This window comes from Apiospora kogelbergensis, assembly GCF_038363985.1.
Source record: "Apiospora kogelbergensis strain CBS 113332 chromosome Unknown utg000005l_segment0_segment0, whole genome shotgun sequence".
In the NCBI taxonomy this organism is placed as follows: domain Eukaryota; kingdom Fungi; phylum Ascomycota; class Sordariomycetes; order Amphisphaeriales; family Apiosporaceae; genus Apiospora; species Apiospora kogelbergensis.
The window spans coordinates 5,575,727-5,602,307 of NW_027117422.1; the positions used below are offsets into that span (position 1 = coordinate 5,575,727).

General features: G+C 56.4%; 10 protein-coding genes across 10 annotated transcripts; 6 read left to right on the forward strand and 4 right to left on the reverse strand.

Annotated features, from left to right (window-relative positions):
• Window positions 1-32: 32 nt before the first annotated feature.
• Window positions 33-2,723, forward strand: PG998_008485 (uncharacterized protein; the record flags this gene model as incomplete). The annotated part of the gene is made up of 3 exons (XM_066875301.1): window positions 33-167; window positions 227-681; window positions 749-2,723. 3 exons carry the CDS (start codon window positions 33-35, stop codon window positions 2,721-2,723), a joined length of 2,565 nt encoding a protein of 854 aa, XP_066731246.1.
• Window positions 2,724-3,007: 284 nt separating this feature from the next.
• Window positions 3,008-4,405, forward strand: PG998_008486 (sulfonate dioxygenase; the record flags this gene model as incomplete). The annotated part of the gene is made up of 4 exons (XM_066875302.1): window positions 3,008-3,418; window positions 3,483-3,696; window positions 3,762-3,970; window positions 4,052-4,405. 4 exons carry the CDS (start codon window positions 3,008-3,010, stop codon window positions 4,403-4,405), a joined length of 1,188 nt encoding a protein of 395 aa, XP_066731247.1.
• An 807-nt stretch (window positions 4,406-5,212) lies between these two features.
• PG998_008487 (aspartyl-tRNA synthetase-like protein) lies at window positions 5,213-8,915 on the reverse strand (the record flags this gene model as incomplete). The annotated part of the gene is made up of 7 exons (XM_066875303.1): window positions 5,213-6,203; window positions 6,289-6,713; window positions 6,762-7,070; window positions 7,117-7,212; window positions 7,257-7,873; window positions 7,939-8,021; window positions 8,776-8,915. 7 exons carry the CDS (start codon window positions 8,913-8,915, stop codon window positions 5,213-5,215), a joined length of 2,661 nt encoding a protein of 886 aa, XP_066731248.1.
• A 1,066-nt stretch (window positions 8,916-9,981) lies between these two features.
• On the forward strand, window positions 9,982-12,184 carry PG998_008488 (uncharacterized protein; the record flags this gene model as incomplete). The annotated part of the gene is made up of 4 exons (XM_066875304.1): window positions 9,982-10,029; window positions 10,111-10,339; window positions 10,393-10,634; window positions 10,694-12,184. The coding sequence occupies 4 exons, from the start codon at window positions 9,982-9,984 to the stop codon at window positions 12,182-12,184; spliced, it is 2,010 nt and encodes a 669-aa protein (XP_066731249.1).
• A 1,869-nt stretch (window positions 12,185-14,053) lies between these two features.
• Window positions 14,054-15,229, forward strand: PG998_008489 (Endopolygalacturonase; the record flags this gene model as incomplete). The annotated part of the gene is made up of 2 exons (XM_066875305.1): window positions 14,054-14,451; window positions 14,515-15,229. The coding sequence occupies 2 exons, from the start codon at window positions 14,054-14,056 to the stop codon at window positions 15,227-15,229; spliced, it is 1,113 nt and encodes a 370-aa protein (XP_066731250.1).
• A 740-nt stretch (window positions 15,230-15,969) lies between these two features.
• Window positions 15,970-17,550, forward strand: PG998_008490 (uncharacterized protein; the record flags this gene model as incomplete). Its single annotated transcript, XM_066875306.1, has 1 exon — window positions 15,970-17,550. One exon carries the CDS (start codon window positions 15,970-15,972, stop codon window positions 17,548-17,550), a length of 1,581 nt encoding a protein of 526 aa, XP_066731251.1.
• Window positions 17,551-18,529: 979 nt separating this feature from the next.
• PG998_008491 (F-box domain-containing protein) lies at window positions 18,530-19,738 on the reverse strand (the record flags this gene model as incomplete). Its single annotated transcript, XM_066875307.1, has 1 exon — window positions 18,530-19,738. The coding sequence occupies one exon, from the start codon at window positions 19,736-19,738 to the stop codon at window positions 18,530-18,532; it is 1,209 nt and encodes a 402-aa protein (XP_066731252.1).
• An 893-nt stretch (window positions 19,739-20,631) lies between these two features.
• On the reverse strand, window positions 20,632-21,875 carry PG998_008492 (uncharacterized protein; the record flags this gene model as incomplete). Its single annotated transcript, XM_066875308.1, has 4 exons — window positions 20,632-21,252; window positions 21,315-21,484; window positions 21,549-21,808; window positions 21,859-21,875. The coding sequence occupies 4 exons, from the start codon at window positions 21,873-21,875 to the stop codon at window positions 20,632-20,634; spliced, it is 1,068 nt and encodes a 355-aa protein (XP_066731253.1).
• A 629-nt stretch (window positions 21,876-22,504) lies between these two features.
• On the reverse strand, window positions 22,505-24,069 carry PG998_008493 (uncharacterized protein; the record flags this gene model as incomplete). Its single annotated transcript, XM_066875309.1, has 2 exons — window positions 22,505-22,648; window positions 22,729-24,069. The coding sequence occupies 2 exons, from the start codon at window positions 24,067-24,069 to the stop codon at window positions 22,505-22,507; spliced, it is 1,485 nt and encodes a 494-aa protein (XP_066731254.1).
• Window positions 24,070-24,865: 796 nt separating this feature from the next.
• Window positions 24,866-26,444, forward strand: PG998_008494 (FAD dependent oxidoreductase; the record flags this gene model as incomplete). The annotated part of the gene is made up of 7 exons (XM_066875310.1): window positions 24,866-25,106; window positions 25,168-25,457; window positions 25,528-25,656; window positions 25,713-25,894; window positions 25,928-26,021; window positions 26,092-26,104; window positions 26,179-26,444. 7 exons carry the CDS (start codon window positions 24,866-24,868, stop codon window positions 26,442-26,444), a joined length of 1,215 nt encoding a protein of 404 aa, XP_066731255.1.
• Window positions 26,445-26,581: the final 137 nt, after the last annotated feature.

Genomic DNA, 26,581 nt, shown 5'->3' on the forward strand with positions numbered 1-26,581 from the left:
GTTTTACTACCATCAAGTCAGAATTGGACGTCATGGCTGCCACAGAGTCGACATCGTACGTAGACAAGCTCGCGCAGCTGACGCTCGAGGAAAAGATTGCGCTCCTGTCAGGATGCGATTTCAGTACAGCCAACGGCGTGGAACGTCTCGGTATCCCTAAAGTCAGGGTATGTGCCCCCTGGACTCGGCAATGGCCGCAGAGAGTTGCTTACATGAAGGAAATCAGGTATCAGACAGTATCTGTGGCATCCGTCCGTCGGGCATCTCTGGGGACATGACGACGGCGTGCTTCCCCAACACGGTATGCTACGGCGCGACCTGGGACGCCGAGCTGATGGGCCGGCTGGGCGAGCAGCTGGCGCACCAGGCGCGCCTGAAGAACTCGCAGGTGGTGCTGGGCCCCACCATCAACATGCACCGCGACCCGCGCGCCGGCCGGAACTTCGAGTGCTTCAGCGAGGACCCGCTGCTGTCTGGCCAGCTGGCGGGCGCCATCGTGAACGGCGTCCGGAGGGGCGGCGTGGCGTCTTGTCCCAAGCACTTCGTGTGCAACGACGCCGAGACGCTGCGCCACTTCTACGACGTCAACGAGGGCGTCGACAGTCGGACGCTGCGCGAGATCTACCTGGCGGCCTGGCAGCATCTTCTTAGGACGTCGGAGCCGGACGGCATCATGATGGCGTGAGTTGTTGTCCCGTCAGCTTGATGTCATGGATGCCAACTAGTGCTGACTTGAACCCATGCATAGGTACAACAAGGTGGACGGAAAATACTGCAGCGCACATGACGATCTGATTTCGAGGATATTACGCCGCGAATGGGGTTTCCGCGGTATCACCATGTCCGACTGGTTCGGCACCAAGGATGTCGTGGGGCCTGTCAAGGCCGGGCTAGACTTGGAGATGCCGTTTCCGGTATTCCGTGGCAAAAGACTCGTGGCAGCTGTCGAGGCCGGCGAAGTCACCAAGGGAGAGATCGATGCGCTGGCACGGAGAATGCTGGAGCTGCGCGATCGGACAAGGGAGTGCCAGAGTAGTGGCGGACCTGAGCGATCCGAGATCAGTGACGAGGCGAACCAGCTCGCCCGGGACATTGCGGCAGGTGGTATGGTGTTATTAAAAAACGACAATTGTGCCTTGCCTCTCAATGTCGCCGGCGTCAAGCCAAAGATCGTGCTCGTCGGCGAGTTCGCCAAGGATGCAGTCTTTACGGGTGGTGGCAGCGCCTCCTGCACTCCGCAGTACAAACGGTCTCCGCTGGACATCCTGCAAGAAGAGTATAGAGACCAGCCCGATGCTCTCCGTTACGCTTCTGGTGTACGGACCAGGAGGTACATCCCAGAGGCGCCAACCCATCTATTACAAGCTCGGAATGGCCAGCCCGGTGTGGATATTGCCTTCTACAACAATGACGACAGCAGCGGCAAGCCACACCTGGAGGAACACCAGGAGAGGCCGAGTGTCTGGATGCTTGGCGAGTTCAAGCCGGGGTTGAAAGTCCCTGGATCCCGTGTCCAAATATCCACAAGATTGACGCCGGATACTACGGGAGAACACACCATGGCAGTGCGCTGCACCGGAAGCTTCAGTCTCACCGTGGATGAGGAGGAGGTCCTCTCCGGCCCCGAAGTGGAGATTTCGACGGAGCAGTTCATATTCAACCACATCCTCCTGGAGAGGCTGACGACGGTGTCCATGACGGCCGGACAGTCGTACAAGGTGGTGCTAACCATGCAAGGCCCCTCCAAGCTCGTCGCGGGCGAGCCCACCCCCTACGCCGCCTGCCTCGGCTTCGAGCGGGCGTACTCAGAGGACGCGGCGATCGAGGAGGCCGCGGCGCTGGCCCGCGACGGCGACGTGAGTGTCGTGTACGCGGGGCGGAACGAGCAGTACGAGTCTGAGGGCTTCGACCTGCCGGACATCCGGATGCCGGAGAACCAGGCGCGGCTCATCCGGGCTGTCGCGGCGGCCTCGGCCAAGACGATTCTGGTCATGCACTGCGGCAACCCCATCGACGTGGGCGCCGTGGTTGACGAGGTCGACGCCATCCTGCTGGCACACTTCCCCGGCCAGGAGGGTGCGCGGGCCGCCGTGGACATCCTGACGGGGAAGACGAGCCCCAGTGGGCGGCTGACGACGACCTGGTTCAAGACCATAGAAGATTACCCCAGCTTCAACCACTTTCCCCCGATGGCAAAGGCGGAGAGCGCTGAAGGGGGAGCAAGTTCAGTGACGATAGAATATGCTGAGGGCATCAAGATGGGCTACCGCGCTCCCGTCGAGCCACAGCGGATCCGCTGGCCTTTTGGTCACGGCCTGTCTTACACGTCGTTCCAGTACACCGATCTCCAGGTGACGGTGGTGAACGACGATGGCTCAGGCGCGGGGTCGCTGAGGCTGAAATGTTCAATACGGATACAGAACAATGGGCCGCGAGCCGGCAAGGAGGTGGTGCAGATGTACGTCACGCCTCCTGGTAACAGTAGCAGCAATAACAACGATATCTGGAGGCCCGAGAGGGAGCTCAAAGCGTTCACGAAAGTCGCGCTCGGGCCTGGAGAATCGAGGTCGGTGGAAATCGAGGCGGACATGAAGATGGCATGCAGCTACTGGGAGGAAGAGACAACGTCATGGCGGCTTCAGGCCGGGACGTACGGCGTTCTGGTTGGAGGTCTGACAGCCAAGTTCGAGGTTGAGAAGGGGTGCTCTTGGAATCATCTATAACAGCGGGTTGGGCGCAACCCATAAGTACTGGTTTGGCGGTTGATGTCAAGTAGGCTGACGCCCGCAGGGATGACGTCGTCCAGTCAGACTCGCCGATAAGGAGTCGGTAGTGATGTTGGTGTGAACCCCACCCCCGGAACCGGCCGAATTCAAGACGTGACTGTAAGCAAATGCCTGATTGAACGGCTGGAAACGTGCCTCTTGCTAAAATCTGTATCTTCGAGAAGTTTTAATATTGAAATTGGTTACCAACTGAGGCGTCTTTTCATTCAAGGATACCAAACATGGCATACGTGAAAGGGTCGCTGCATGTTGTGCCCCTGGCCGTTGATCTTCGGAAACGTTCCGAACTTGGGGCGGAAGTGATCCTGCCATTTTCCATGAAGAATCTGGATCTGGAACACCTAAGCGCCGAAGAACAAGCCATACTGCGAGCCGGGTTATTCGACCACGGCGTCCTCGTTGTCCGCAATCAGCAAGGATTCGATCCTAACGTTATGCCCCGGATCGGACGTTTCTTCGACGAGACCGCCCTAGGCATCCACTCCAGCGGTGAGACGATAGTAGCAGAGGCGAAGAACATCCTGTCTCAGAATCGTGGCGCCAGACTGCCTAGAGCGCCGCAAGTCAGCGTCATTGGGAACGGGAAGTGGACGGCGTACGAAGGGTTACCCGACTTGGACCTCAAGCATGTGGTGAGTAATCACATTGTGTCTTTGGCGGCTAATCAAGCTCTAGCTGTTAAGCCGAGACCCCTAGAGCCACACCGACTTCCACGGCACGCCTTGTACGAAGGAGGAACTTGACGATGGCTTCACGCGTCCGTACAGATGGCATATGGATGCGCCCCTCTACGAACGACTCCCAGGCTACGTGACATCGCTGCACTCTATCCAAAACCCAGATCTACCTGATCAGAAGCTACAGTTTCCCAATGGCGAAGTGTTGACGGTCGCTGCTGGTGCCACTGCATGTAGGTCATATGCAAGGGCCCAATAGGGTGACGACAAGCGCGTCGATACTGAATTGGCTGTGTAGTCTACTCTGGGGCTCGTGCCTTTGACCTGCTCACCGACGAAGAGAAAGAGTTCGCATTGAATACCACGGTGCAGTATGCGCCGCGGGCGTACGAGTGGATGCTCGACTGTAAGGCTACCGATGACGGCTTGACCATCGCTAGGCCAGGAAGAGAAAAGGTGCTCGAAGACCTACCAAAATGGAGCTGGGACAACGTTCATGCTTTTCCGGTAAGACTCCTCGTCTCATTAGCCTTCGGTTCCAAGTCGGATCGGAAATGGAAAGGGTTTTCTAACAGATTGAAATTGTAGATGGTGTGGCGGAACCACGGAAACAGCAAGCCGCACCTGCAAATTCTTGGATGCTGTGTGTATGCCCTGCGCACGACAGATCCCATCACTGGCGAAGTGACAACCATAGATGATCTGGATGAGGCCAGGAGGGTGTGTCGCAAGCTTACCAGCAAGGTGTACACCCCAGAAAACATATACGCCCATCGGTGGCGGGAAGGCGACGTGGTCATCTTCCACAACAGGGGGGTGCTCCATTCCATCACAGGCGAGCTCAACCGGGCGTCTGGGGAGCCAGACCCGGAGAAGAGGCTGTTTTGGCAATGCACGATGGCCAGCGGGACACTGCCGACTCCATACAGAATCGCTACCTGAATCTGTAGTTGGCTGGTCAAACTTTGGGGTGGCGGATCATTGCAGCTCAGAATTGGACTATAGATTTCAACATCCGAAGGCTTTCAACTGAATGAGAACCGAATGAGACTATTGGAACGCCGCCAACTTGTCTGGCATGTCAAATTGCGCTTGCCAGGTCCAAAGAGGGATGTTTTGGTGATCGAACCATTCATTTGGCGTCCACAGTCTTACGGCTAGCTAGAAGAGGAGTCAATCCTAATAAAGTCGCGAAACCGCCCACCGTTGATGTGCCCAGTCGGCCTGTCGCCAACAAGAATGCACAGGAAGTCGATGCGTAGGCGATAAAGCGACCACACGAAAACTAGAAGGCCCCATCACTAGCCAGGGTAAAGCTCGCGTTGAATACATCGCCACCCTGCCAATCGTGATGGTACAGGATGGCGCCCGGCCATGTCGCTGCAGGCAACCTTCAACTACTATTGCTAGTTTTGACCGGAACTTGCCAAAGATGCGACTTGAGATTGGTTTATTATCTTGGGAAAGTCCTAATCCACATCCACTGTTGACGCTTCAATTGCCGCCAAGCACAAAGACTACCCGTTAGGACTACGGTCTCAAGATGTGGACGAATAATCTATGGAGGGCGAACGCGGGGCAGTGGTATCATCTTAGGCAGGGCCCTCATTGTACGGGATAGGAACAAAATTACTGGGATCAATCTACATCCTATTGCTGTATATTGAGTATTTGGTACACTATGTTTACATGACGGTGGAATATAAATAATAAGACGCGGCCACGGATGATCACAAGGTCAAAGCCCTATCAAACGGTCGTGTTGTCATCTTTCTTCTCCGCGGTGCTGTCGTTCTCGGCTACACTGTCGTTCTCGGCCGGGGTGTTCTCGGACTCGGACAGCTTGACGCTCTCGGTCGTGTCGTTCTCTGGCGTGTTGACGCTTTCGGACGAGTTCTCATTCGCGGGAGCGTCATCGTTCTTAGCCACGTTATCAGTCTCGGCAGCGTCATCTTTCTCGATCACGTTATCAGCCTCGGCAGCGTTAATGTTCTCGACCACGTGGTCAGTCTCGGCAGCGTTAATATTCTCGGACTCGGACTCGGACGGCTTAACGCTCTCGGTCGTGTCATTCTCTGGCGTGTTGACGCTCTCGGACGAGTTCTCATTTGCGGGAGCGTCGTCGTTCTCAACCACGTTGTCAGTCTCGGCAGCGTTATCAGTCTCGGCCGACGTGCTGCCAGGTATCGGCTCATCACCAGGGACAGGAATGTCGCTAGGCGAAGGTTCGAACTCCGGAGCCGCCGACACCGGCTCGAAGGTCGGCGTGGTTGTGTCCTCCGAATCCGGCGTCGCGTTCTTGGCCAGCATCAGGTGGTACGCCTCCAATTGCGCCTTTGTCATTTTGGTGGGGCTGCGGACGAACTTGTCCTCGCCATTCATGCTCTTGGGGAAGGCAATGACGTCCCGCACGCTGTCGACACCCGCCAGGATGCTCACAAAGCGGTCCCAACCGAAGGCGAAGCCGGCGTGCGGCGGGCAGCCGGCCCGAAGCGCCTCCAACAGGTGGGAGAACTGGCGAACGCCGGCGTCGGTCATCTGCAGGACGTCGCGCATGACGTACTCCTGCAACTCGGCCACATGGATACGGCGGCTGCCGCCGCCGATCTCAACGCCACGGCAGATGAGGTCGTAGTGGTCGGCCTTGGCCTCTAGCGGGTTGGTGGTGATGAGGTCAAAGTCGTCGGGGCCGTACGGTGCCGTGAAGGGGTGGTGGGTCGAGGAGAAGCCTGCCTTCCCCCTGTCCCTCGCCCGCGGCAATGCTCTCCGGGTCGTTCGGCGTGAAGAGTGGGAACTTCGTGACCCAGCAGAAGCCCCAGGCGTACTTTGGTCTTATAAGCTTCTCGTCCATGGCGGCTTGGTAAATGGCTCTCTGCAGTTTCCCGAGATCGGTCCAGCCTTCGCCACGGAAGGGCACATCTTTCCTTGCATGCACGACAATGATGTCGCCGCTCTGTAGCTTAGGCCAATGCTTGGTCTCATGGGTTGCGAGCTTCTCAGCAGCCTCGTGGCCAAAAGCAGACAGGCCATTGAGGGGTTTGCTTTCGTCAAAGACAAAGATACCAGGGGTTGCGTCACCGCTAAGTTTAAGAGGCGTCTTGGGCATGTTATCCATGAACGTCCGGATGAAAGTTCGCTTCTCCTCGAGCGTTCCTCCCAGTCGAAACTGGGCGGCCTCTACAACAGGCTTCTCGAGCTTGGTGATCATACTGACGAATTCGGGTGACACGAAATTGTCGATACGCAGGATCTGCTGTCATTAGTTGCGGGGCATACTTCATGGCACAGAACAACATACCTGTGGTTGAAACCGAAGGTCGGGCTTGTCGCTGCCGTACCGGGACATGGCTTCGTCATAAGTCATGACCGGAAATTTGCTCATTTGAGGCCAAGGATAAAGGCCGTTAGGGGGGTTCTTCGGATCCTCCTTCAATGCGGCTTCGGCTTCTTTTAGCTGCTCGGGGTTAGCTATCGTGGGATGCCGTACGCCGCCAGCAACATTCGTGGTGCCGAATTTATGGCGCAGTCTTCTAAATAGTGCGCGAATGAGGTTCTCAACAGCCCGCCTCACATCCGCGCCAGTTGCGAATGACATCTCAATATCAAGCTACATCATATTAGCGCATGCCATCCAAGCAGTTGGATATGCATACCTGTGTAAATTCAGGTTGCCGATCGGCGCGGAGGTCCTCGTCGCGGAAGCATCTGGCAAACTGGAAGTATTGCCGGAAACCACCGGCCATGAGCAGCTGTTTGTATTGCTGCGGGCTCTGTGGTAGAGCATACGCATAACCTGGGCGGCGCGTGGGAACCAAAAACTCTCTAGCCCCTCCGGAGTGGATTTGAAGAGCATGGGGGTCTCGATCTCCTCAAAGCGGTGAATTCGTAGCTGTTCCCGTGCAGTGGCCGTCAGGAAGTCGCGGAACCGGATTCTATCTCTGAGCAAGCGATCGAACCTCATCGCCAAGTGCCTTTGCTTCGCGGCCCAAATCTGGCCCTTGGAAACAACGATGTCCTTCGGAAACTGGTTGAGTGGCCTGATTTGCCTGAGCTTCAGATCCCATAAGTTGTCCATCGGGTACTTGGGCTCGACGCCTTTGTGGTCGCCAAACTCTAGGGCGTCCTGAATCCTGCGTGGCCGCGGAACAAGTTTGCCAGTACAAATGACAGGACTGTAGCTGGGAATGGAGCGGAGGTCTGCATGGCAAGCAGCAGAGGTGTTATGTTCATCGCCATCGATTATTTGAGAGACGATCTGAACATGGGGCGTATAATATGCATCAAGATCACAGAACGTCAGCGTTGATGACTTGTCTCGGCGTTTGCCAAGGAAGCCCATCAATGTCACCTCTTTGCCCTCTTGTGCATTGGGGAGCAGAAGGGGAGGGATGGTGGCCTGGTTGAAAACAACTGATGGACAGGATTAGCAAAAGCCGTCGAGTGGTTTTTCTTTCGATCAGGTGCGTGAGTCTTACAGTAACGCTTGAAACGCGAAAGCTTGGACTCTATAGACGAGGCCGTCCCTGAAGTTGACGTCTCGGGTGTCCCAGCGGCTGGACTAGATGCATCATCATGTGTACATCTTATGCTTCGCATCCGAGAGCTGGTCAATTGCCAGGAGCTGTGCCCAGGACGCAGCGAGAGGTTTCGGGTGCATCTCTGGGCGCTACACCTAGTTTTCATCAAAGAAAATCGGACCATTGAGCTTTTCTCGTCTGTATCATCCCCAGATCAAGGTGATTCTACCAGAAATATCCTCGTCCGTTTACCACTCGAAGGAAGCTCATGACCCAAGCTCTGTCTGATAGCTGGGCCCGCAGTGGGCTTGACGGATCTGTTTTTAGCGGATAAACTCCGTTCCGCCCCGGCGCAAAAAAAGTTCCAGCAGGTGCATCAAAACGGCGGGGAGCTCTGGAGCTTTTGGGTTCTTTTCCCTTTTTTCTTCATCCTTCCAATTCAAAACAATGTGAGTACCTACGACGACCCCTTCTTGGCAGCGTCATTCCAGTCCGATTGCTAATGTCTATTCTCCGCAGATGATGAAAGCTGCGTGATCCAAACGATGCGTTCCACCTACCAGAACGGCAAGAATTCTCCTCCTCGGAGGCTCAAGTGATTCTGTCGCAATGGGAGGGCTAGGAACCATGAGATAAGCGTTCGACACACCAGGACCTTGTTAACACATCGGACGCGAGAAAAGCAACTCTGAACTACATTTGAATATTGGAAGAAGTCATGGAAGCCATGGCGAATGGCGACGTTTTGTTTGTTTCTTGTCACGGAACTTGGCGGACACAGCATATTTGGCATACGCGATCCATCCTTGTACCCCGCCAAAAAGTTTTGCGACACCCTCTTGAATCCATGCCGCAAGTGTGGCAGATTCCCGGATGATGTGCAGGCTGTTCCCGCCTTGCCCTCGTCGCGATGTAGTCTCCTTCGCGCGTGTCATTGTTTGTAAGTAAGTATCCACATAGCTAGAAACATTTCCCTCGTAGCCTCAATGAGGCCATCCTGAAAAGACCAGCGCTTCGGCAGAGTGGTCGCCCATGATCTCATTGGCAGGTGCCCAGCACTGCCCAGGGCTTGGTTTTGTACTTCAGCGGGCATGATTCAATTAGAGAAAGAAACCAAATCAAATGCCATCCATGCTGTTAATGCCGTCATGTTTATAATGTAGCCATTGTTCCGTGTCGCGAAACAAGTCCGCAGGTAATGAATTGGAAGGAGTCTGACGGACGCACCGAGGGGATGACATGCCGTACGCATGTTGATGGTGATGGCGATGTACCCTGTACCACGTTCATATCAGGAAAGTTGACGATGCCCGACACCCCTTGCTAGCGTTGATTGGCCCCTTTGCTGTGCCAACAAATCCGTCTTTGCCGTCTTTCCAGAAGTCGTGCCCCCTACTTGCCCCCCAAGGAGAAGGAGTCGGACCACATGCAGGCCCATTGCCCGGCGTCCTACTTACCTAACACTCGCCAACCGCGTACATGCTCTCCCAACCCCTACCGACTTACTCACTCGCCAATTCATCCCCAGATTCAACTCCGTCATTCCGAAACGACCTGAGCATATACGGATGGGCTGTCTTGTCGCAGCACCTCCAGCGGCCTGTCGATAACCCAATCTGACTTCCGCACAAGAGCACGTTTCACTCGAAGCCACAAACCCGTCTGTCTTGTTCCTGGCCAATAAACACCCTCTGCGCGTCCATTGTAGCTGCTGCCATGGATTGATTTAGAATTAAGTTGCTGCCCTACCGCCCCCGACTTAGGCAAAAACCTACCAATTTCCTTGTGCAACTGGCCGTGGCAACCATCCTCGCCCTTCCGGACTAGACGCCGCACCTCCAGGCTTCTTCACCAACCTCGCTGCATATCCGTCCTGCGCTGAACCATCAGCGCTCTCGGGGCGCTGTAAACCCGGCCACCCGGTCTTGGTCTGATTGAACGACTACTCCGACCTCTGCACCATCACCCTCCAGCGCGAGTAAAACCACACGAGTACCAACAATGGCAAGCTCGTACGAAAAGTCGGTGAGGGGAGCGACCAAAGTAAAGGTGAGGAATAGATAAGCTCATTTTGCGCCCCCGCGGAATCCAAACTGACGTGGCCTGGCTGTGGCAGAATGCTCCCCGAAGACCAAGTACATCGAACATATCCTCATTGCTACTCACGCCGGAGAGCATGCCGTCGCCGAGGTATTCCGAGCGCTCGAGACCAGAATCGAGATTCCAACATGGACCGTCGTTTTCAAGGCCTTGATCACGATACACCTAATGATACGAGAGGGCGCACTGAAACCAAACGCGACGCTGGAGTATTTGGGAAGGCATCGGAGCATATTTAACAATATTACTGTTACTAAAGGTATGCGTGGTCGCATCTTTCTTTGCGGATGCAGGGGTCTGACATATGAAAAGGCCAACTACAGGGGCGGAACATCTTCAACTATGCAAAGTACATATCGGAGCGAGCCAAGGCGTACCACGATTCCAAAGCCTACCAAGACTCCAAAAGCCGCCGAGACCCCGAAGAGAGGCAAGGGATTGACTGGGTGCGGCCCGATGAGGAACACCGTCTCGACAACACGACGGTGAACGGCGGTCTGTTACGGAAGACGGAGATGGTCCAGAGGTTGCTTACCGCGCTCATCAACTGCGACGTAAGTTATTGGGCGTACTTAGCCAACGGGCCACGCCCTGATACTAACACGAGCCTTAGATTCTGGACGAAGCCGAGAGCGAGATCAGTGTAACCGCCTTCCGACTGCTGGTGCTTGATCTATTGTCGTTGTTCCAAGTGCTGAACCAAGCCATGATCAATCTCCTGGGCCACTTCTTCGAGATGTCCAAGCCCGACGCCGAGCGAGCCATGGAGATCTACCGCACCTTCACTCGCCAGACCGATTACGTCGTTCAGTACCTATCGGTAGCGCGGCAATACGAGCACCATACACGCGTCGAGGTTCCTAAGTTGAAGCACGCGCCGGTGAACCTGGGTCGCCAGCTCGAAGAATACCTGAAAGACCCCGACTTTGAGGTTCATCGTTCGCAGTACATTGCCGAGACGCAAGCGAAGAAGAACGGTGGCGGCGCCTCTTCCGGTGCCGCTAAAAGCGCAGCCAAATCGTCCGCCACGGCGTCGAAAGCCTTCCCCGAAGCAAGCGCGCAGGCTTCGTCCTCGACAGCTCCGAAAGCCCCGGAGCCTACCAAGGGAGCCGACCAAGATCTCATAGACTTCTTCGATTCCATCGAGCAAAACCAGACCACCATGGCTGTCGACCCCCAACAACATGCGGCGCAAATGAACGCTGCGAACCAGTGGCCATCGAACGGACCTATGATGGGGCAGCCAACGGGTCAAATGCAGATGCAAGGCACCAACGGCTTTGCGCCTCAACAGACTGGGTTCGCCAACAACAGTCCTTTCCAGCAACAGGATATGAACGCTTTCAACATGCAGCAGCAGATGCCCCAGCAAATGCAGCAACAAATGCCCCAGCAACAGATGCCCCAGCAGATGCAACCGAGCTACACTGGTGCTCCGTTTGGCGGCTTCTCGCAGCAACAGCCGTTCAACAACGGGCTCGGCTCCATCCCACAAGACTCAGTGGCCAGCTTCCAGACAGGCAACTTCCAGTCCGGCAACCTCGCGCCACCGATGCAGACCGGTATGCAGACCGGTTTACAGCCTGGTCAGCCGTTGACCAACCCGTTCCGCCAATCCATGCTCATGGCCAACCCGACTGGAATGCAAAATAACGGTGCAATGCCGTTCCCCAACACGACCAGTCCCCCGTCCGCGAACCCTCTAACCCGCCAGTCGACCAACCCCTTCGCGAGACCTGCTACATCTTCGAGTAATTCGCCTTTTGCCCAAAACGCGGCCGCGTCTCCGTCCTTCCCCGTGCCACCGATCCCCCAACAGACGACGCCAGCCCCTTTACAGCCAATGCAGACTGGCACGAACCCCTTTGCGAGGAACTTCAGCAGCCCGGCGCAGGGGACCACGGATCAGAGACCGCAGACCAGTGGCGCTCTGATGCCTCAACCAACAGGCAGCACGAATCCTTTCCGACACGGTGCCTTTACCAACCATCAGACGGGCACGGGCTGGCAGCATGGGCAACAAATGATGGGTGGCGGCCTGGATCACTTGGAAACTACACCGGTCTTCCCACGGCCGGCTGCGAGCACACCCTGGCAAGGCTGAGTGGGGGGTTGAAGATCTGATACCACATAACTACTAGCTCCGAAGCCATAGGATAGTTGATCCTTCGGCCTGATCTAACGGGAGACAAGAAATGCAGGCAAGATAGACTCAGCGCGGCGACGAGCAGGGGGCGTATGTACGATAGGGGCTCGGGTGGCCAACGATGGAGCCTTTGGTGAGGACACTGCATACAGTTGGGCGTTTGCTCTTCATTATTTTGATTCCGAAGTGATTGAAGCCTCTTCTTTCTCCATTATTTTCATGGCGGCGGGTTTACCTGATAGATATTACATCACTAGTCAACAAGGAATAAATTACCAACTACGTACGATCTTGCAATTCTTGTCGGCGCCGGAGTTATCCATCCAGATTACAACATGAGAAGTAGGTCCATGTTCTGTAGTCGAGCAAGTTACGGAGTGCCTATTCACAGTCCCTGAATGCACTACAGAGTTGCATTGGTGTCGACGACCAGAGTATCGGTAGGTATGGGATACAATATCGGTGTTCTGGTTGCGATCTGCACCTTGACCTGTCAGGTACCAGTGGAGCAGTGTCGAGATCTGGCCAGGAGATTTGATTTGAGGCTAGAGAGGCCCCGCCGCCAGGACATGAGAGGGAGAGTTCTCCCCAACTAGCAACCCCTGCTAGACTACAACAACGCGCATTGTGGTGGAACACTCCCCTGCCAGAAGTGGTCTTCGTGCGCTTGGTCAAGCTTTTGCTTCGTGAGGCTTTGCGTGAGGCTTAGAGAGCAACTGCCTTTGCCATCGAGAACGCCAATACTGGCGTTTTCGTCCCTATGGGTCGAAAGCACGGATTCCTACCAAACGGGCTTCCAACCGCGATGGCCTGTGTACTTTGGGTTCACCGTAGACAGCCTAGCCTTTACCTCGACTTCTCACCCCAATTCATCTCCCATCGATTCCGAATTTGGCAACTGAGCGCTACTTTCCTGTATGGTGTCGATAAGAAAACCATCATTGGAAAGACTGGTCGGCCACTATCACCCCTCGTCCAAGGATGTCTCGATGCGCTGATGTCCATATGATCCGAGGGCTGTATACGGATTAGGCGGCCCCGTTATGGGGCGGACAGTGAAACCTGGAAGCAAGTGATAGATGGGCACAGCTAATTTCCATTGACCAGGTCTCGTCAGATGGGAGATGGCCATACATGGAGGAACTCGCCAACACGACGTCTGATTGGGGGAATAACCCTCGTAATGAACCGCCAACCCTTGTTTCCATCCGATCTGCCAACTCCCTTCAATCTTCAATTCCCGCCGCTAGTCAATTGCCAACTCCAACGCTGAATGGTCGCGCCTCTGCTTACGTCCGCTCATGTCCTCGGTGGGAATTTTCCGATACCCTGCTCTCAATCAACCTGTCGTCGCCTGTCGTCTCGCCGGCTCTCGCGCCAGATGGAGAGAGAACCATCCAAACCCCGGGAGGTTCGACTGGGGCCAGCACGAGAAGCTTCATGGGCGCCGGCATTACGGCACCACAACAGCTTGTCCCCTCTGCTTCGCTTCCTTTTCCCCCATGATCCCTCCTAATCCCTCCCCAAAGCGGCTGCCCCATGCACTCCGCGGACGAGCCAGGACTGGATTCTATAAGAGAGAGTCAGTTCCGGCCTGTCTCTTACGCTAGGACTCTTCTCCTTCCAAGCTTTCTTGATAGAAGAGCTACCGTTCCCTTCGTTACATCCCGTCCCGCGCCAAGTCTTGGCTGAGCCAATCATTACAAGTTCTTATACACTTTTGCTTCGCTATACCACGTGGTATATACACCCTCCTCCACTTCTTCCCAGTCCGCTGCAGATCCCATCTATAGAGCCTTGGCTGCTATTACCATCACCACCGCCACCATGTACTCCAAGACCATCCTCGGCCTCTGCGCCGCCGCCGCCACCATGCAGGGCGCCGCCGCCATGCCCGCCAGCAAGGCCGTCAAGGCCAGTGCCGCCGATTGCACCTTTACCGACGCGGCCGCCGCCATGAAGGGCAAGTCGTCCTGCACCAACATCGTGCTGGACGGCATCTCCGTGCCCGCTGGCACCACGCTCGACATGACCGGCCTCAAGGACGGCACCCACGTCACCTTCAAGGGCACCACCAGCTTCGGCTTCAAGGCCTGGGCCGGCCCCCTCCTGTCCTTCTCCGGCAACAACCTCCTGATCGACGGCGCCTCGGGTCACGTCATCGACGGCAACGGCGGCGCGTGGTGGGATACCAAGGGCAGCAACGGCGGTGTCAAGAAGCCCAAGTATGTTCTCTTCTACTAATTGGCGGCAAAGTTGAGAAGCAAACAAGGCTAACTGATTTCTAGGTTTTTCTACGCCCACAAGCTCACCGACTCTAACATCAAGGGTCTCAACGTGAAGAACACCCCCGTCCAGGGATTCTCCATCAACGGTGCCAAGAACCTCGGCCTGTACGACATCACCATTGACAACAGCGCCGGCGACACCAAGGGCGGCCACAACACCGACGCCTTCGACGTCGGCTCCTCGGACGGCGTCTACATCTCGGGCGCCAACGTCCAGAACCAGGACGACTGCCTGGCCGTCAACAGCGGCACCAACATCACCTTCACGGGCGGCAAGTGCTCGGGCGGACACGGCGTGTCCATCGGCTCGGTGGGCGGGCGCAGCGACAACGTGGTCAAGGGCGTGCACGTGCTGTCGACGTCCATCTCCAACTCGGACAACGGCGTGCGCATCAAGACGGTCTCGGGCGCCACCGGCTCCGTCTCGGGCGTCGAGTACAAGGACATCACCCTGACCAACATCGCCAAGTACGGCATCGTCATCCAGCAGGACTACGAGAACGGCTCGCCCACCGGCACGCCCACCGGCGGCGTCCCCATCACCGACCTCACCATCTCGGGCGTCACGGGCTCCGTCGCCAGCAAGGCCGACCCCATCTACATCCTCTGCGCCAAGGGCGCCTGCTCCAACTGGAAGTGGAGCGGCGTCAAGATCTCGGGCGGCCAGCCCAGCCCCAACAAGTGCCTCAACGTTCCCAGCCCGGCTTCTTGCTAGAGCTCGAGCGCGTGTAGCTTGCCTGCTCGCCGGCTGGCTCTTAAACACATCATGGCTTGAGCGCCACGACAGGCACGCATTTTCTTCCTTTTCTTGTCTATAGCTTGATGCGTAACGTAACATATGAATATATCGTATATATCCTTCTTCCACTTGCAGACCCACCCTTCGCTGATGTAATCGTCATGATGATGTTGAAACTATCTTCGCTCACCTGAATGCCTTGGCGCGTCGCATGCTTGACTCACTATAAATACTAGCTTGTCCTGCTACGCTGCTAAACATGGAGCAAGCGAACTTCTGTTTGGTGATGGAAGAAACAGCGCCCGCTCGGTCGGGTCGTTCGCCTTTCGGGCCAACCGTCGCAGGGCGAGTGGACCGGGCAATGAGATTGAAATAGCTCGCGACAAGCTAGAAACTTGCTTTGGCGTCATCGTGAACCAGGGGAGCCCCCGAGGAACCCGCTCGTAGGGGACTTAAGTGGCCTAATTCCATGCCACTCCCCACCTGCCACCCAACTCCACCCTCACGAAAATTTGACCCGTCCTCCCCGATAGAGCCGTTTCATCAACAAAATGCGCCCCTTACCCAGACTTCGGGCAATTGTTGTCGAGCGGCTCAACCCGTGAAATCCCATGGCTTCTTGGAGCGAGTGTTAAGACTCACCAAAGACCCCAGAGACCAAGACCAGAGGGAACCGGAAAATCAGACCATTCGACCTGATCGCATCAGACCACACCATGGGCATGTGGCACTACACCAAAGCCACGGACAACCGGGTAGGCTGGGGCCAGCATTCTGGGCTCGGCAAGAAGTTCTTTCCCGTCGCCATCAAGAACTTTGTGCTCCTGCAGCTTCTGTTTCTCGGGCTCTTCGCCTATTGTTTCGGCTCCCTCTACCAGCAGACCGAACACACACACAACATCCACATCGCCTTCGTCGACTACGATGACAACGGCAACGGTGACGCCGGTGCGATTGGAAGCGCCGTGCGCACCGCGTACGAGTCATTGAAGGGCGACTCGTTCCCGACCCTAGTCGACGCCGCCCCGGACGCCTTCCCGACCCCGGACGATCTGCGCTCGGCCGTCTGCAGCACGCGCTACTGGGGTGGTTTGTACGTCGCGGCCAACGCCTCGTCGCGGCTGCAGGACGCGCTTGGCGGCGGCCCGCCGGCCATGGCCTACGACCCGTCGAACGTGCTGACGCTCATCTGGAACGAGGCGCGCTACTCGACCGTCGCCGACACGGCCGTGCTGGCCAACGTGCGGACCCTGGTCGAGGCGGCGCGCGTCGCCTACTCGCGGCAGGGCGGGACGGGCCGCCTCAGCCGCATCACCAGCCCCGAGGCCCTGACCGTGTTCGCGAACCCGTGGCAGCTCCAGCAGGACGACATCCAGCCCACGAGCCAGGGGTCGCGCGCCATCTACAACACCCTCGTCATCATCCTCATCCTGATCCAGGAGTTCTTCTACCTCGGCGCCATCAACGGCCTGTACGCCAACCTCAAGGTCTACCAGCGCGTGCACCCGTCGCGCGTCATGGTCATCCGGTTCCTGCTGTCGCTGGCCTACTGCCTCGTCGGCTCCCTGTGCGTCACGGGCATGATCTGGGCCTTCCGCGCCGGCTGGGACGTCGGCGCCCTGCAGTTCGGCCAGAGCTGGATGGTGCTGTGGCTGTTTGCGCACCTCAACTTCCAGGTCATCGACGTCTTCACCATCTGGCTGCCCGTGCCGTACGTGCCCATGGCCCTCATCGCCTGGGTCATCATGAACGTGACGTCGATCCTGCTGCCTTTCGAGCTGTCGGCTGCCTTCTACCGCCTGGGCTACCTGTTCCCCTCGCACGAGGTCTACCAGACCCTCCTGGACATCTGGTCGCGCGGCTGCAACCCCCACATCCACTACGCCCTGCCCATACTGTTCGCGTGGTGGGTCGTCGGCTGCGCCCTCAGCGCGCTCGGCGTCTTCCGGCGCTCGCACTACGCCATGCTGGCCGAGGAGGCGCAGGCCGCGCAGTTCAGCGAGCGCGTGAGCACGGCGCTCGCGCACGAGCGGGAGCGCGAGAAGAAGCTGCGTTCGCGCGGCGAGAAGGGGGCGGAGGACGAGGAGGGCGAATCGACGACCGGCGAGGGCACCATGGCCAGCAGCGCGTCGGGCATCGACGACGCCGAGGAGGAACGGCGGCTGTCGCGGATCATCACACACGAGGCCAAGGAGGAGCAGCGCTTGCAGCGCAACCTGAGCAGGAACTGCAACTTCGGGCCCAGCTTCGGTGTGGCGGTGAATGACAGCAGCTCCGACACGGACGGTGGTCGTTGAGAGACAGAGAGCGTTTTTCCTTGTTTAGACGTCCCCCGCTACGACAGGATACGTATCACCTGAGACACGGTTCATTTTCCCGACGCGACCTGATAGATAAAGGTCGGCCACCGGTTGGCGTCAAGTTCATTGTGTGATATAGTATAGGAAATTGTAATGGCAAACATCTCGCGGGTTTGAATTAACTTCAACTTTAAAGCTCCTGCCTTTCTTTTTCTGCAGTGTCTCTCCCGGAACCCCGCCCGACGCAGCAAGCCAAAACGGCCGCGCCCCTCGCTCCTTGGAGTACATGGAGCCTCACATCATGTCCATAAGTGAATGCCCCTTTTTTCTGCACAGGACTCTTTCCTTGGAAAAGCAAGCTGCCGAATGTCACCAAACACCATTGCCGAATGTGACGGAAACCCAAGCCCGTTGGGGTAGCAGGTTATCCCCGATCCTGGATCTCACGAACACCTGTAATTAAACAATGCGAAATGCCATTTTCGGCATCTGACAATCTGCTGCATAAACCTACGAAAGGTAGACCGCTATCAAGCAGGTACTCCGTAGTTACCAGTTACCACATGCCTTCTGATACCCAGCTGGGCCGACAATGATGAAAGTGGCGACGCCCGACACGAATCTCAACTGAACGAATTGATTCCGTTGTCGTCTTTCTCCCATCACACATTTAAGGTGTGGAGGCTGATGGCGTCTCGCACCCTCGGCAGCCAAGGAAAACGGCACAGGATGCAACCCCACTGCAGTCCCATTACCCCACGCCCGAGTGGTAGCTGTTTGACACACCAAATGGTGACCGTGACAGCCTACTTCGTATATAAAGTCTTTCTAGTCTATGTATATCTCTAACGTCTTCTCTTTTTTCATCCGTGGTAGCTCTCTTTTTCGCCGTGCCCATCAGTAACAACATGTCGAACAGAAGTATGCTCTATCCTGTATCTTGATCCAGACCAAAGTCCACCACTCTTTACTGCCTCTAGTCGGTATCCATGGCTCCAATGATATCCAGTTGCAGGTCCTGCGACTTGCATGCGTCTCTGATTTCCTGGGACACCCCGTTATCACCCTCCACGACGATGAATCTCTTCCAGGTGTTGGCGACGATGCTTTTCGTCTGCAGCAAGTAAAGTAGAAGCTCGGTTACTTCCTCATCGTGGCCCAGTTCGTTGAAGAACTCCAGCACCTCTAGCTCGGGCGGGAGGCCCACGGAGTGGAGACGTGGCTTCCTGGACGATTTTCCAAACAGCTGGTAATCCCAGTTCATGCGCAAGGTCTTCAGGGCGGTAAACTCCCGCATGCGCAAGGCTTTGCGACAGCTCAAGGTCGGCGAGTCGATCGTGATGCTCTTCAAGGAATGACCCTGCGACCCCAGGGCGATGATGTAGTCGCTGAAGTTGTCGGAGCTCTCCTCCAGCGGGGGCTCGGGCTCGGCCGTCTGAGTCATGACAAATTCCTCCAGGGCCTCAGGGAACTCGAGCACATCAGAAAGCGCATCGTCGTTGATGTCGCATTCAATTAAATGGAGCTTTTTGAGGGTTGTCTCGTGCGGGCGCTCAAGGAAATCAAAACCACGGTAGTCCAGTTTGGCTCGCTTGATTGTTAGAGTTTCGAGACTTGGGTGGGAGAAAATGTGGATGTTCTCCCGAAGATCCCAGTACTGGTCGTCGGGGGCCTGGTAGAACAAAGAGCAATGCTTCAAGCAGGCCAAGTCAAACGGCCCATTGAACAAGGTTCCTATCCCATGCAGCAGGACGGCGGGCACGGAGATATCCAGGGTTTCGAGGTTGGACATGATGGACAGCGTGCGCGAGAGGCCGTCGAAGCGCGACGGGTCATAGTGGGAGCCATGGACGGGCGCATCGAGGGCTAACTGGGAGAGCTCCGACGAGGGATAGGCCAACTTGACCTCATAGATGGCGGAACCTCGACGCGGCCTGCGTTGGAGGGAGTCGCTGAAAATCAGGTGCAGCTCGGGGGTCTCGAAAAGAATGCTCTTGTAGAGAATGGCGTCGCTGAGTTTGTGGTACTTCTTGTTCAGGCGCGAGACATTGCAGAGATCACGCTTGGAGATGTGTCGCAGGTGGTCAAAGATGTGCAGCAGAAGACTGTCGGGGAGCTGCGCAAGGCGATCACAATGGAGAAAGCCGTCACTGGTGCTGCCGCTGTCTGACGAGCCCAGCGACATGCTGGAATGGCGTGGATCGAGTCGAGTTCACAGTCGCAAGTTGAAGTCGCAAGTCGGGGGTGGAGTCGCTGGGCTCTGATAACGTGGGGAAAGCCAGGAGCCAACTGAGCCGGCGGGGAAGCACGAAGGAAGGGGCCGGGTTTATTTAGTCAAAGAATAATAATGAAGACGATGGGAAATAAGGAACCGAGGCAAAGCAATGAAAACGCGATTAATGGCCGGAGTTGGGCACGTATACTAGCAGGAAACGGGGGTAGCTGAGACAGGAGATCTATGCGTTACCGAAAAATAAAACAAAAAATGAGCTGAGCATGCGTGAGGAGGTCGCCTTCGATTCCTATTAAGCTTTTGTCATCCCGAATAGAAAAATTGGCTGGTCGCAACGGGACAAGCGGAGCACAAGCCACATCTCACCCTGCCTGGTTGCTACATAACACAACTGCTGACACTCTAAGGCTCGCAGCTACAGCCCAGTGAGAATGCACTGGAATCAGCAGGTACACCCACCGTGGGGCCAAGCAAAGCGCTGTCTGCCTTCTGCCTTTGTTTCAACTTCCCCACGTGTCCGCCTGTCAGTGTGGTGGTACAGTAGCTTCGCTGATCGGCGGCGAACAATCTGCAAGCAGCAAGCAGGCGAGAATTTCTCGGTTCAGAAACGTTTTCATCTCCCGTTCTTCTCGATACAGCTTGCATCACAAACCGCATTGTAGGGGGATCATTTGATTGACTTGTGCTATCTGCGAACCACTGGCAAGCACGATGAAACGCTCTGATGTTACTTCCCCGCACCCTACTGGCCTCCATCCCGCCGGGGCTTTCCTGCTCGCAGACATCAGGTGTTTGTTGGGTGTGGCTTGGTGCGTCGTACGATTGCCGTCAGACACCAACATCACTCACGCCTTATCCTTATCGGCAGCCTCTCGCTCGGAGCGCAAATAGCTGCTGAAGACGTCGTCAAACGTCCCCACAATGGGCCCCTTCTGCGCTTTCCAGCCCAGCTTGGCCATTCTCGTCGCCCGGAGTGGCATGTTGACGCCGAACAAGATCGAGATCTCGATGGCCCACGAATCTGCCGGCGGCGGCACCGACGCTTCCGTGTAGTTGTCGCCGTACAGGCAAGCTTTGGCTGCGTCCTCCATACCGACGCTGCGCATCTCCGCGCCCTCGAACACATCATGCTTGAGCAGCACCGGACTGAGGCCCTGCATCATGCCGTTGAAGTCAATGGTTTCCGCAGCCCCAAAGTAATAAGCTTCCCTGCCCCAGCAGCTCTGGTCGGAAGCCAGCGCTTTTGTTACCAGCAACACGTACATATCCGCCAGGTCTTCCACGTGGATCCATGAATGGCGGTTTTCTCCCTGCGCAATCCGGAAGGGCGTCTTGAAGGCCCGAGCCGTACGAACGATGCCTGGCGTGGTGATAGGCGTGGGGTGCTCGATAGATGGACTCATGCCACCGACGAACCCGGGCGAGATGATAGCCACATGCACTTCATCAGCAGCATCGCGAACCAACTGTAACCACATTCAGCACATCCTGTGACTCAATTGGTTCGACGGGGCATATTCTTGCTTACATTGTCAGTCACGCTGTGCGGTTTGTTCAGGTCCTTCGCCACAGTTATGATGTCCTGGATATCCTCGTCATCATCCCAGGTCCGAGCCTCCCTGGAACCAGTCGGCTCGTCCCAAAGGGTAGAGGCGCCGGCAGTGTGAATATAGTAGCCTTTAGTCGGACGATTCTTCACTGGAGATAAGCGTGTTAGAACTTCATCAAATCGGCGCTTCAGCTTGTCGAGACCATTGCTTACATCCTCTGATCACAGCTTCGATGGCCTTGTCGTGCGTAATGTCAGGTCCGGCGTTGATGACAATATCAGCTTCACGGGAAGTCACTTCGATTAACTTGAAGCTCTCCAAGTCTCCGACCAAGGGCTGAACAGTCGGGTACTTGGAAGCCAGTCTCCCCGCCTTTTGCCCGTCACGAACGAGAACGGTTATCGCCGTGTCGGGATACCGCTCCACCGTCTTGTGGAGGACTGCGCCTCCGATGTGGCCGGTGCCACCAATGCTACCGTCGGGTCAGTCCAATGCGACTCTATCGAAACGGGGTATTCATACATGAATATGCGTGTCATCTTGAAGCTGGTTTTACTTCTTCGTATGCTGATTCAAGGCCGGTAGGAGCAAACTACAGAAAGTGAACCTTGAGATGAACCCTTCCCTTCTCTTATAGTTTTCCCCGCCTTGCGCCGGGCTAGTGTAGAAATATAGGCACTATGGAGAACAGCGTGAATCGACTGAGATGCGTGGCATATACTAATATCTAAGTGTATCGGATTCACCTCGGCTCAGCTACATGATTGGCACTGCGGCACAAACCTACTGGAGACTGGCGAACCTACTTTGGTTTAGTTTTGCATACGGCCATCGCCAGGTGAGGATGTTGAAGAAAATACGGTAACGATGGAGTGCTATGTGCTCCAATTGAATGTGCTGTACAGTGGCCCCGTGAGCTAGTCGTTGCTGACGATGGGGTTTCTCGTTGGAGCCCGGATTGACTTCCCAAAAGGGGAATATGGCGCAAGTTTAGTACGTTGGGTGGGTTTCGCCAACTCTTGCCATGCCGATCCAACTAGGTACGGAGCGGTCACTTTGCGCTGGCTCAACATGCGTACGCAATGTTCCATTGTAGCGTCTATATTCTACTCGGGCTTGAGGATCCTCGGACCCTCTACCAATATGCACGGCACTATTCGACCCCAGATCAAGGGTCGTAGGGCGAACGCGCCCTCCGCCCCGTCATGGGCTCACCACCGTTGTCCGTGACGAGAATCGGGTCCTCCAGTCTTACGCCAAACCCGATATCCTTCCCCATAGTCTTCGCCTGCTCCGTCGTGACGTAGATGCCCTATAGTACAGAAGGTTGGTCAGTTTTGTGTCCTAGAGCTTGCACGTAAGAGAAAAAGTGGGAGGGTTCGGGATCATTACCGGCTCGTTCGTGACGACTTCGCCCAACTTCAGCTTCTCGCTGTTCGCGCCGTTGAGGTAGGGGTGCTCGTGCATCTCGAGCCCAAGACCGTGGCCCAGCCGATGGGTGTAGAACGCTGCGTAACCAGCCTCCTTGACGGCGACCCGCGAGGCCGCGTCGACGTCGGAGCAAGTCTCGTTGATGCGCATGCGCTCGAAGCCCGCCGACTGCGCGGCGAAGACGGTCTCCCAGATGCCCATGAGCTCGTCGCTCACTTTGGCGCCGGTGGGCAGGATGGTCCGCGTCACGTCGCTCCCGTACCCGTGCAGCAGGGACCCGATGTCGATGAGCGCGAACTCACCCTCGGCCAGCGTCTTGCCGTGCTTGCCGCCGTGCGGGTACGCGGCCTGGTCGCCGAACAGCACGATGGACCAGAACCCGGCCCCTACCCCAGCCCGTGAGAACAGGGAGTGCGAGGCCGTCACCACGGCCTCTTGGGTCATGCCGACGAGGAGGCACTTCTGCACAGACCGCACCAGCTCCAGCGTGAAGGTGTTAATACCCCGTAGCAGCGCAATCTCGGCTGCCGTCTTCACGGCCCGCAGCGACTGGACTGTCTCGCTCATGGGCACGACCTCGATCCCGGCCCCCTGCAGGCCGGCCGCGATCATGTAGCGCGTGTGCTCATCGACCATGACCTTCTTCCAGTCCGGCCTGGCGCCCGCCAATACCGCGTAGGGGGATTCCTCCTCGGCCCAGGCCACCGCCACTTCTGCGTTAGTAGTCTCGTCGTAAACCATGTCCAACCCGGCAATGCGCCCCGCCTCGAACTGCGGCACCAGGTACGAAAAGGCGCCCGTCTGCGCCTCGAGCAGCATCAAGAATGGCCGCTCCGATAGGTCGAACGAGGACGAGATATTGGCGTAGTACTCGGTCGAGGCCGAGGGCTCCGCGATGAAGGCGTCTACACCCGCATCGGCAAGCGCGGAGGCCAGCGTCGCCTGCCGGGATAGGTACTCGTCGCGGGCGATGCGCGGGACGTCCAGCAGCGACACGTGGGGTTCCAGGAGGGGCCAGGCGCATTTCTCGAGCGACGCGGCGGATAGCGGGGATTCTCCTGCTCCTCCTCCTCCTCCCTCCTTCGGGCCGTCGGGGCCAGAACCGCCGTGGTGGCCGCCCCGCTCGCTGTGGTCGCGATAGGCCAGGCCTATCACGCCCATAACACCGCAAACCGTGGCGATGGCTACTCCGAGGCGGAGGATCAAGGCCCTCGATGTTCTGGTGTGCGGCGCGGCTCTGCGTGAGAGCAGCGGTTCGGATGCGGCGGCCTCCTCCGGCGCATCATGGTTATTGGACCGCATGGTGAAGGTTGCTCTTGAGCAGTGATAACGCGGTTTCAGTCCCGCTGCAATTATAAAGTCTTCCTCCGATGCGCAATATGCCGTCGTGGAATTAAGACCAGCTTCAGGTTGTTGCTTGTTGGTTTGAAGATGATTCTAGATGTTTGTTGATGCTCCTGAGGTGGCAATTCCTTATCTACTCGGCTAACCCAATCACCTTAAAGCGGGGGTCTGCACTGTTCGCATTACCTACAGTACGCTAAATGTTCGCATTCCAAATCCATCTGTTGGAGATGGAGATATCCAGATTATGGGTGACATCTCGTAAAACCGATGCGCAGATCTGATAACCGACCCTAGATGCAATGAAGACCAATCAGATAATAAATTTACATACGTTGCACGTTCGCGATCGGAATATGCCGTAATGCAGCCTGGATAGCGAGGCCCTGCGAGCTGAGACACAATCTTGCATCATGCCCCGACGCTCTGGATCAATCCCTACAGATAGGCGTACCCCAGCAATTCTAGTAGCGTGCTTTAGGGGGTGGACCCTCCCCATTCAGCGAATACAGGGTGCCAGCCCGATAGCGGCAGAGAAGTGCCCTGCGCGATTCAAGACGAGCAATAGAAGACGGCCTCGAATATATCATGTTCCAGAATGAAGCTGATTGCTAGTATTTATTTGCAATGCAGCACGAAGCCTAGCAGAGGTTGATTAATTCTCAATCGGGTCTGAGTTATTTATGGCCAGGAAACAGCCCGTCGCTAACTTCCCACGCTCGCTCTTCCCCTAGTCAGGTAGCACTGGATCCCCATGGCGTCTGACGGCTTTCCAGTCTCCAACTCGACCCTCCCTTTCTGGAGAACCGACCTTCACGAGTTTGACAGCCACCGCACCACTCCTGAATTGCCAGCCGAATCCAACATTGTTATCATCGGCGCCGGGTTCTCCGGCTCTTCTCTAGCCCATCACATCTATGAGAACAATCCATCACCTCCGTCAGTGACCATCTTGGAAGCCCGAGAGGCTTGCTCTGGCGCAACGGGCAGAAATGGTACGCGTTTATGCTCCCCTCCGTTTTCCCTCGCCATCCCAGAGTTGACATAAACACCCAGGCGGCCACATGAAGCCGGATGTCTACTTCAATGTGCCCAAGTACATCAAGAAGTACGGAGTCAAGGCTGCCGTCGAGGTGGCAGCCTTTGAGGCTTCGCAGGTCTTCGACATCAAGGCGCTGGTCGAGAAGGAGAACATCGACTGCAATTTCGTACTGTCCAGAGCCTGCGATGTGGTCTTGGACGCGGGCATGGCCAAGGAATCCCACGACGCTTTCCTCAAGTTGAGAGAGTCGGGCGTTGCTGACCTAAAAGATGTATACCACGCTTACGGCAAAGAGGCAGAGCAGGTGAGAGCCCCTTTTCATTTGGATTCAGGCCAAAGAATGTGCAAACTCCTAACCAGAAGCAATCCCACAGCTTTCCGGTGTCAAGGGCGCATTGTCGTGCTTCACCTTCACGGCCGGTCACCTCTGGCCGTATAAGCTGGTACTTCATTTGCTGAAAGGCGCCATCAACAAGGGCGCCAACCTGCAGACCCACACCCCCGTCACACACATCTTCGAGTCCCCCTGCCGGACGGCCGGTGGCTGGTCACCACGGAGCGCGGCAGCATCAAAGCCAAGAAAGTCCTCCTCGCCAGCAACGGCTACACAGCCAAGATCGCCCCGCAGTTCAAGGACCACATCGTTCCCGTCCGCGGCATCTGCAGTCGCATCGTGCCCGACGAGACACGCAAGGCGCCCTTCCTCCCCTATTCGTACAGCCTCCGCCACGGCCCGTCCATGTACGATTAACTGATTCCGCGAACAGACGGGAGCATCATCGTCGGAGGCGCGCGTGTCAAGTTCTGGACCGACCCTTCACACTGGTACAACGTGACCGACGACAGCAAGCTCATCGAGGCCCGCCAAGTCGCACTTCGACGGGCTCATGCAGCGGACCTTTTTTGGATGGGAGGATAGCGGTGCTAAGACGGACAAGGTATGGACAGGCAGTAAGTTTTCATCCTCGTCGTGATTCATTCATCTATCCCAAGCTTTCCGCATTGACTAACACGGTTCGTCACAGTCATGGGCTACAGCTCCGACTTCATGCCTCATGTCGGCGAGGTGCCCGGAAAGCCAGGCCGGATGGTGCTTGCCGGCTTCTCGGGACACGGCATGCCCCTGATCTTTCGCTCTGCCAAGGGAGTGGTCAACATGCTACTGCATGGGACGAGGTTCGAGGAAACGGGTGTACCACTTGTCTTCCAGGCTACCCAGGAGCGCCTGGATTCCTCTAAGAACGAGATCCTACAAGGTGGACACGGAAAAGTGAATACCGCCAAATTGTAGACTGATGGGCTTCCAGAGGGTCTTGATCCGCCTATTGGAGAGCAAGTTGCCTGTCCTGTTTTAAATCCATCACCAACTTGACCATTGCATACCAGGTTACCTAGGAATAATTAAATCTCATCACTAGTAATACATGA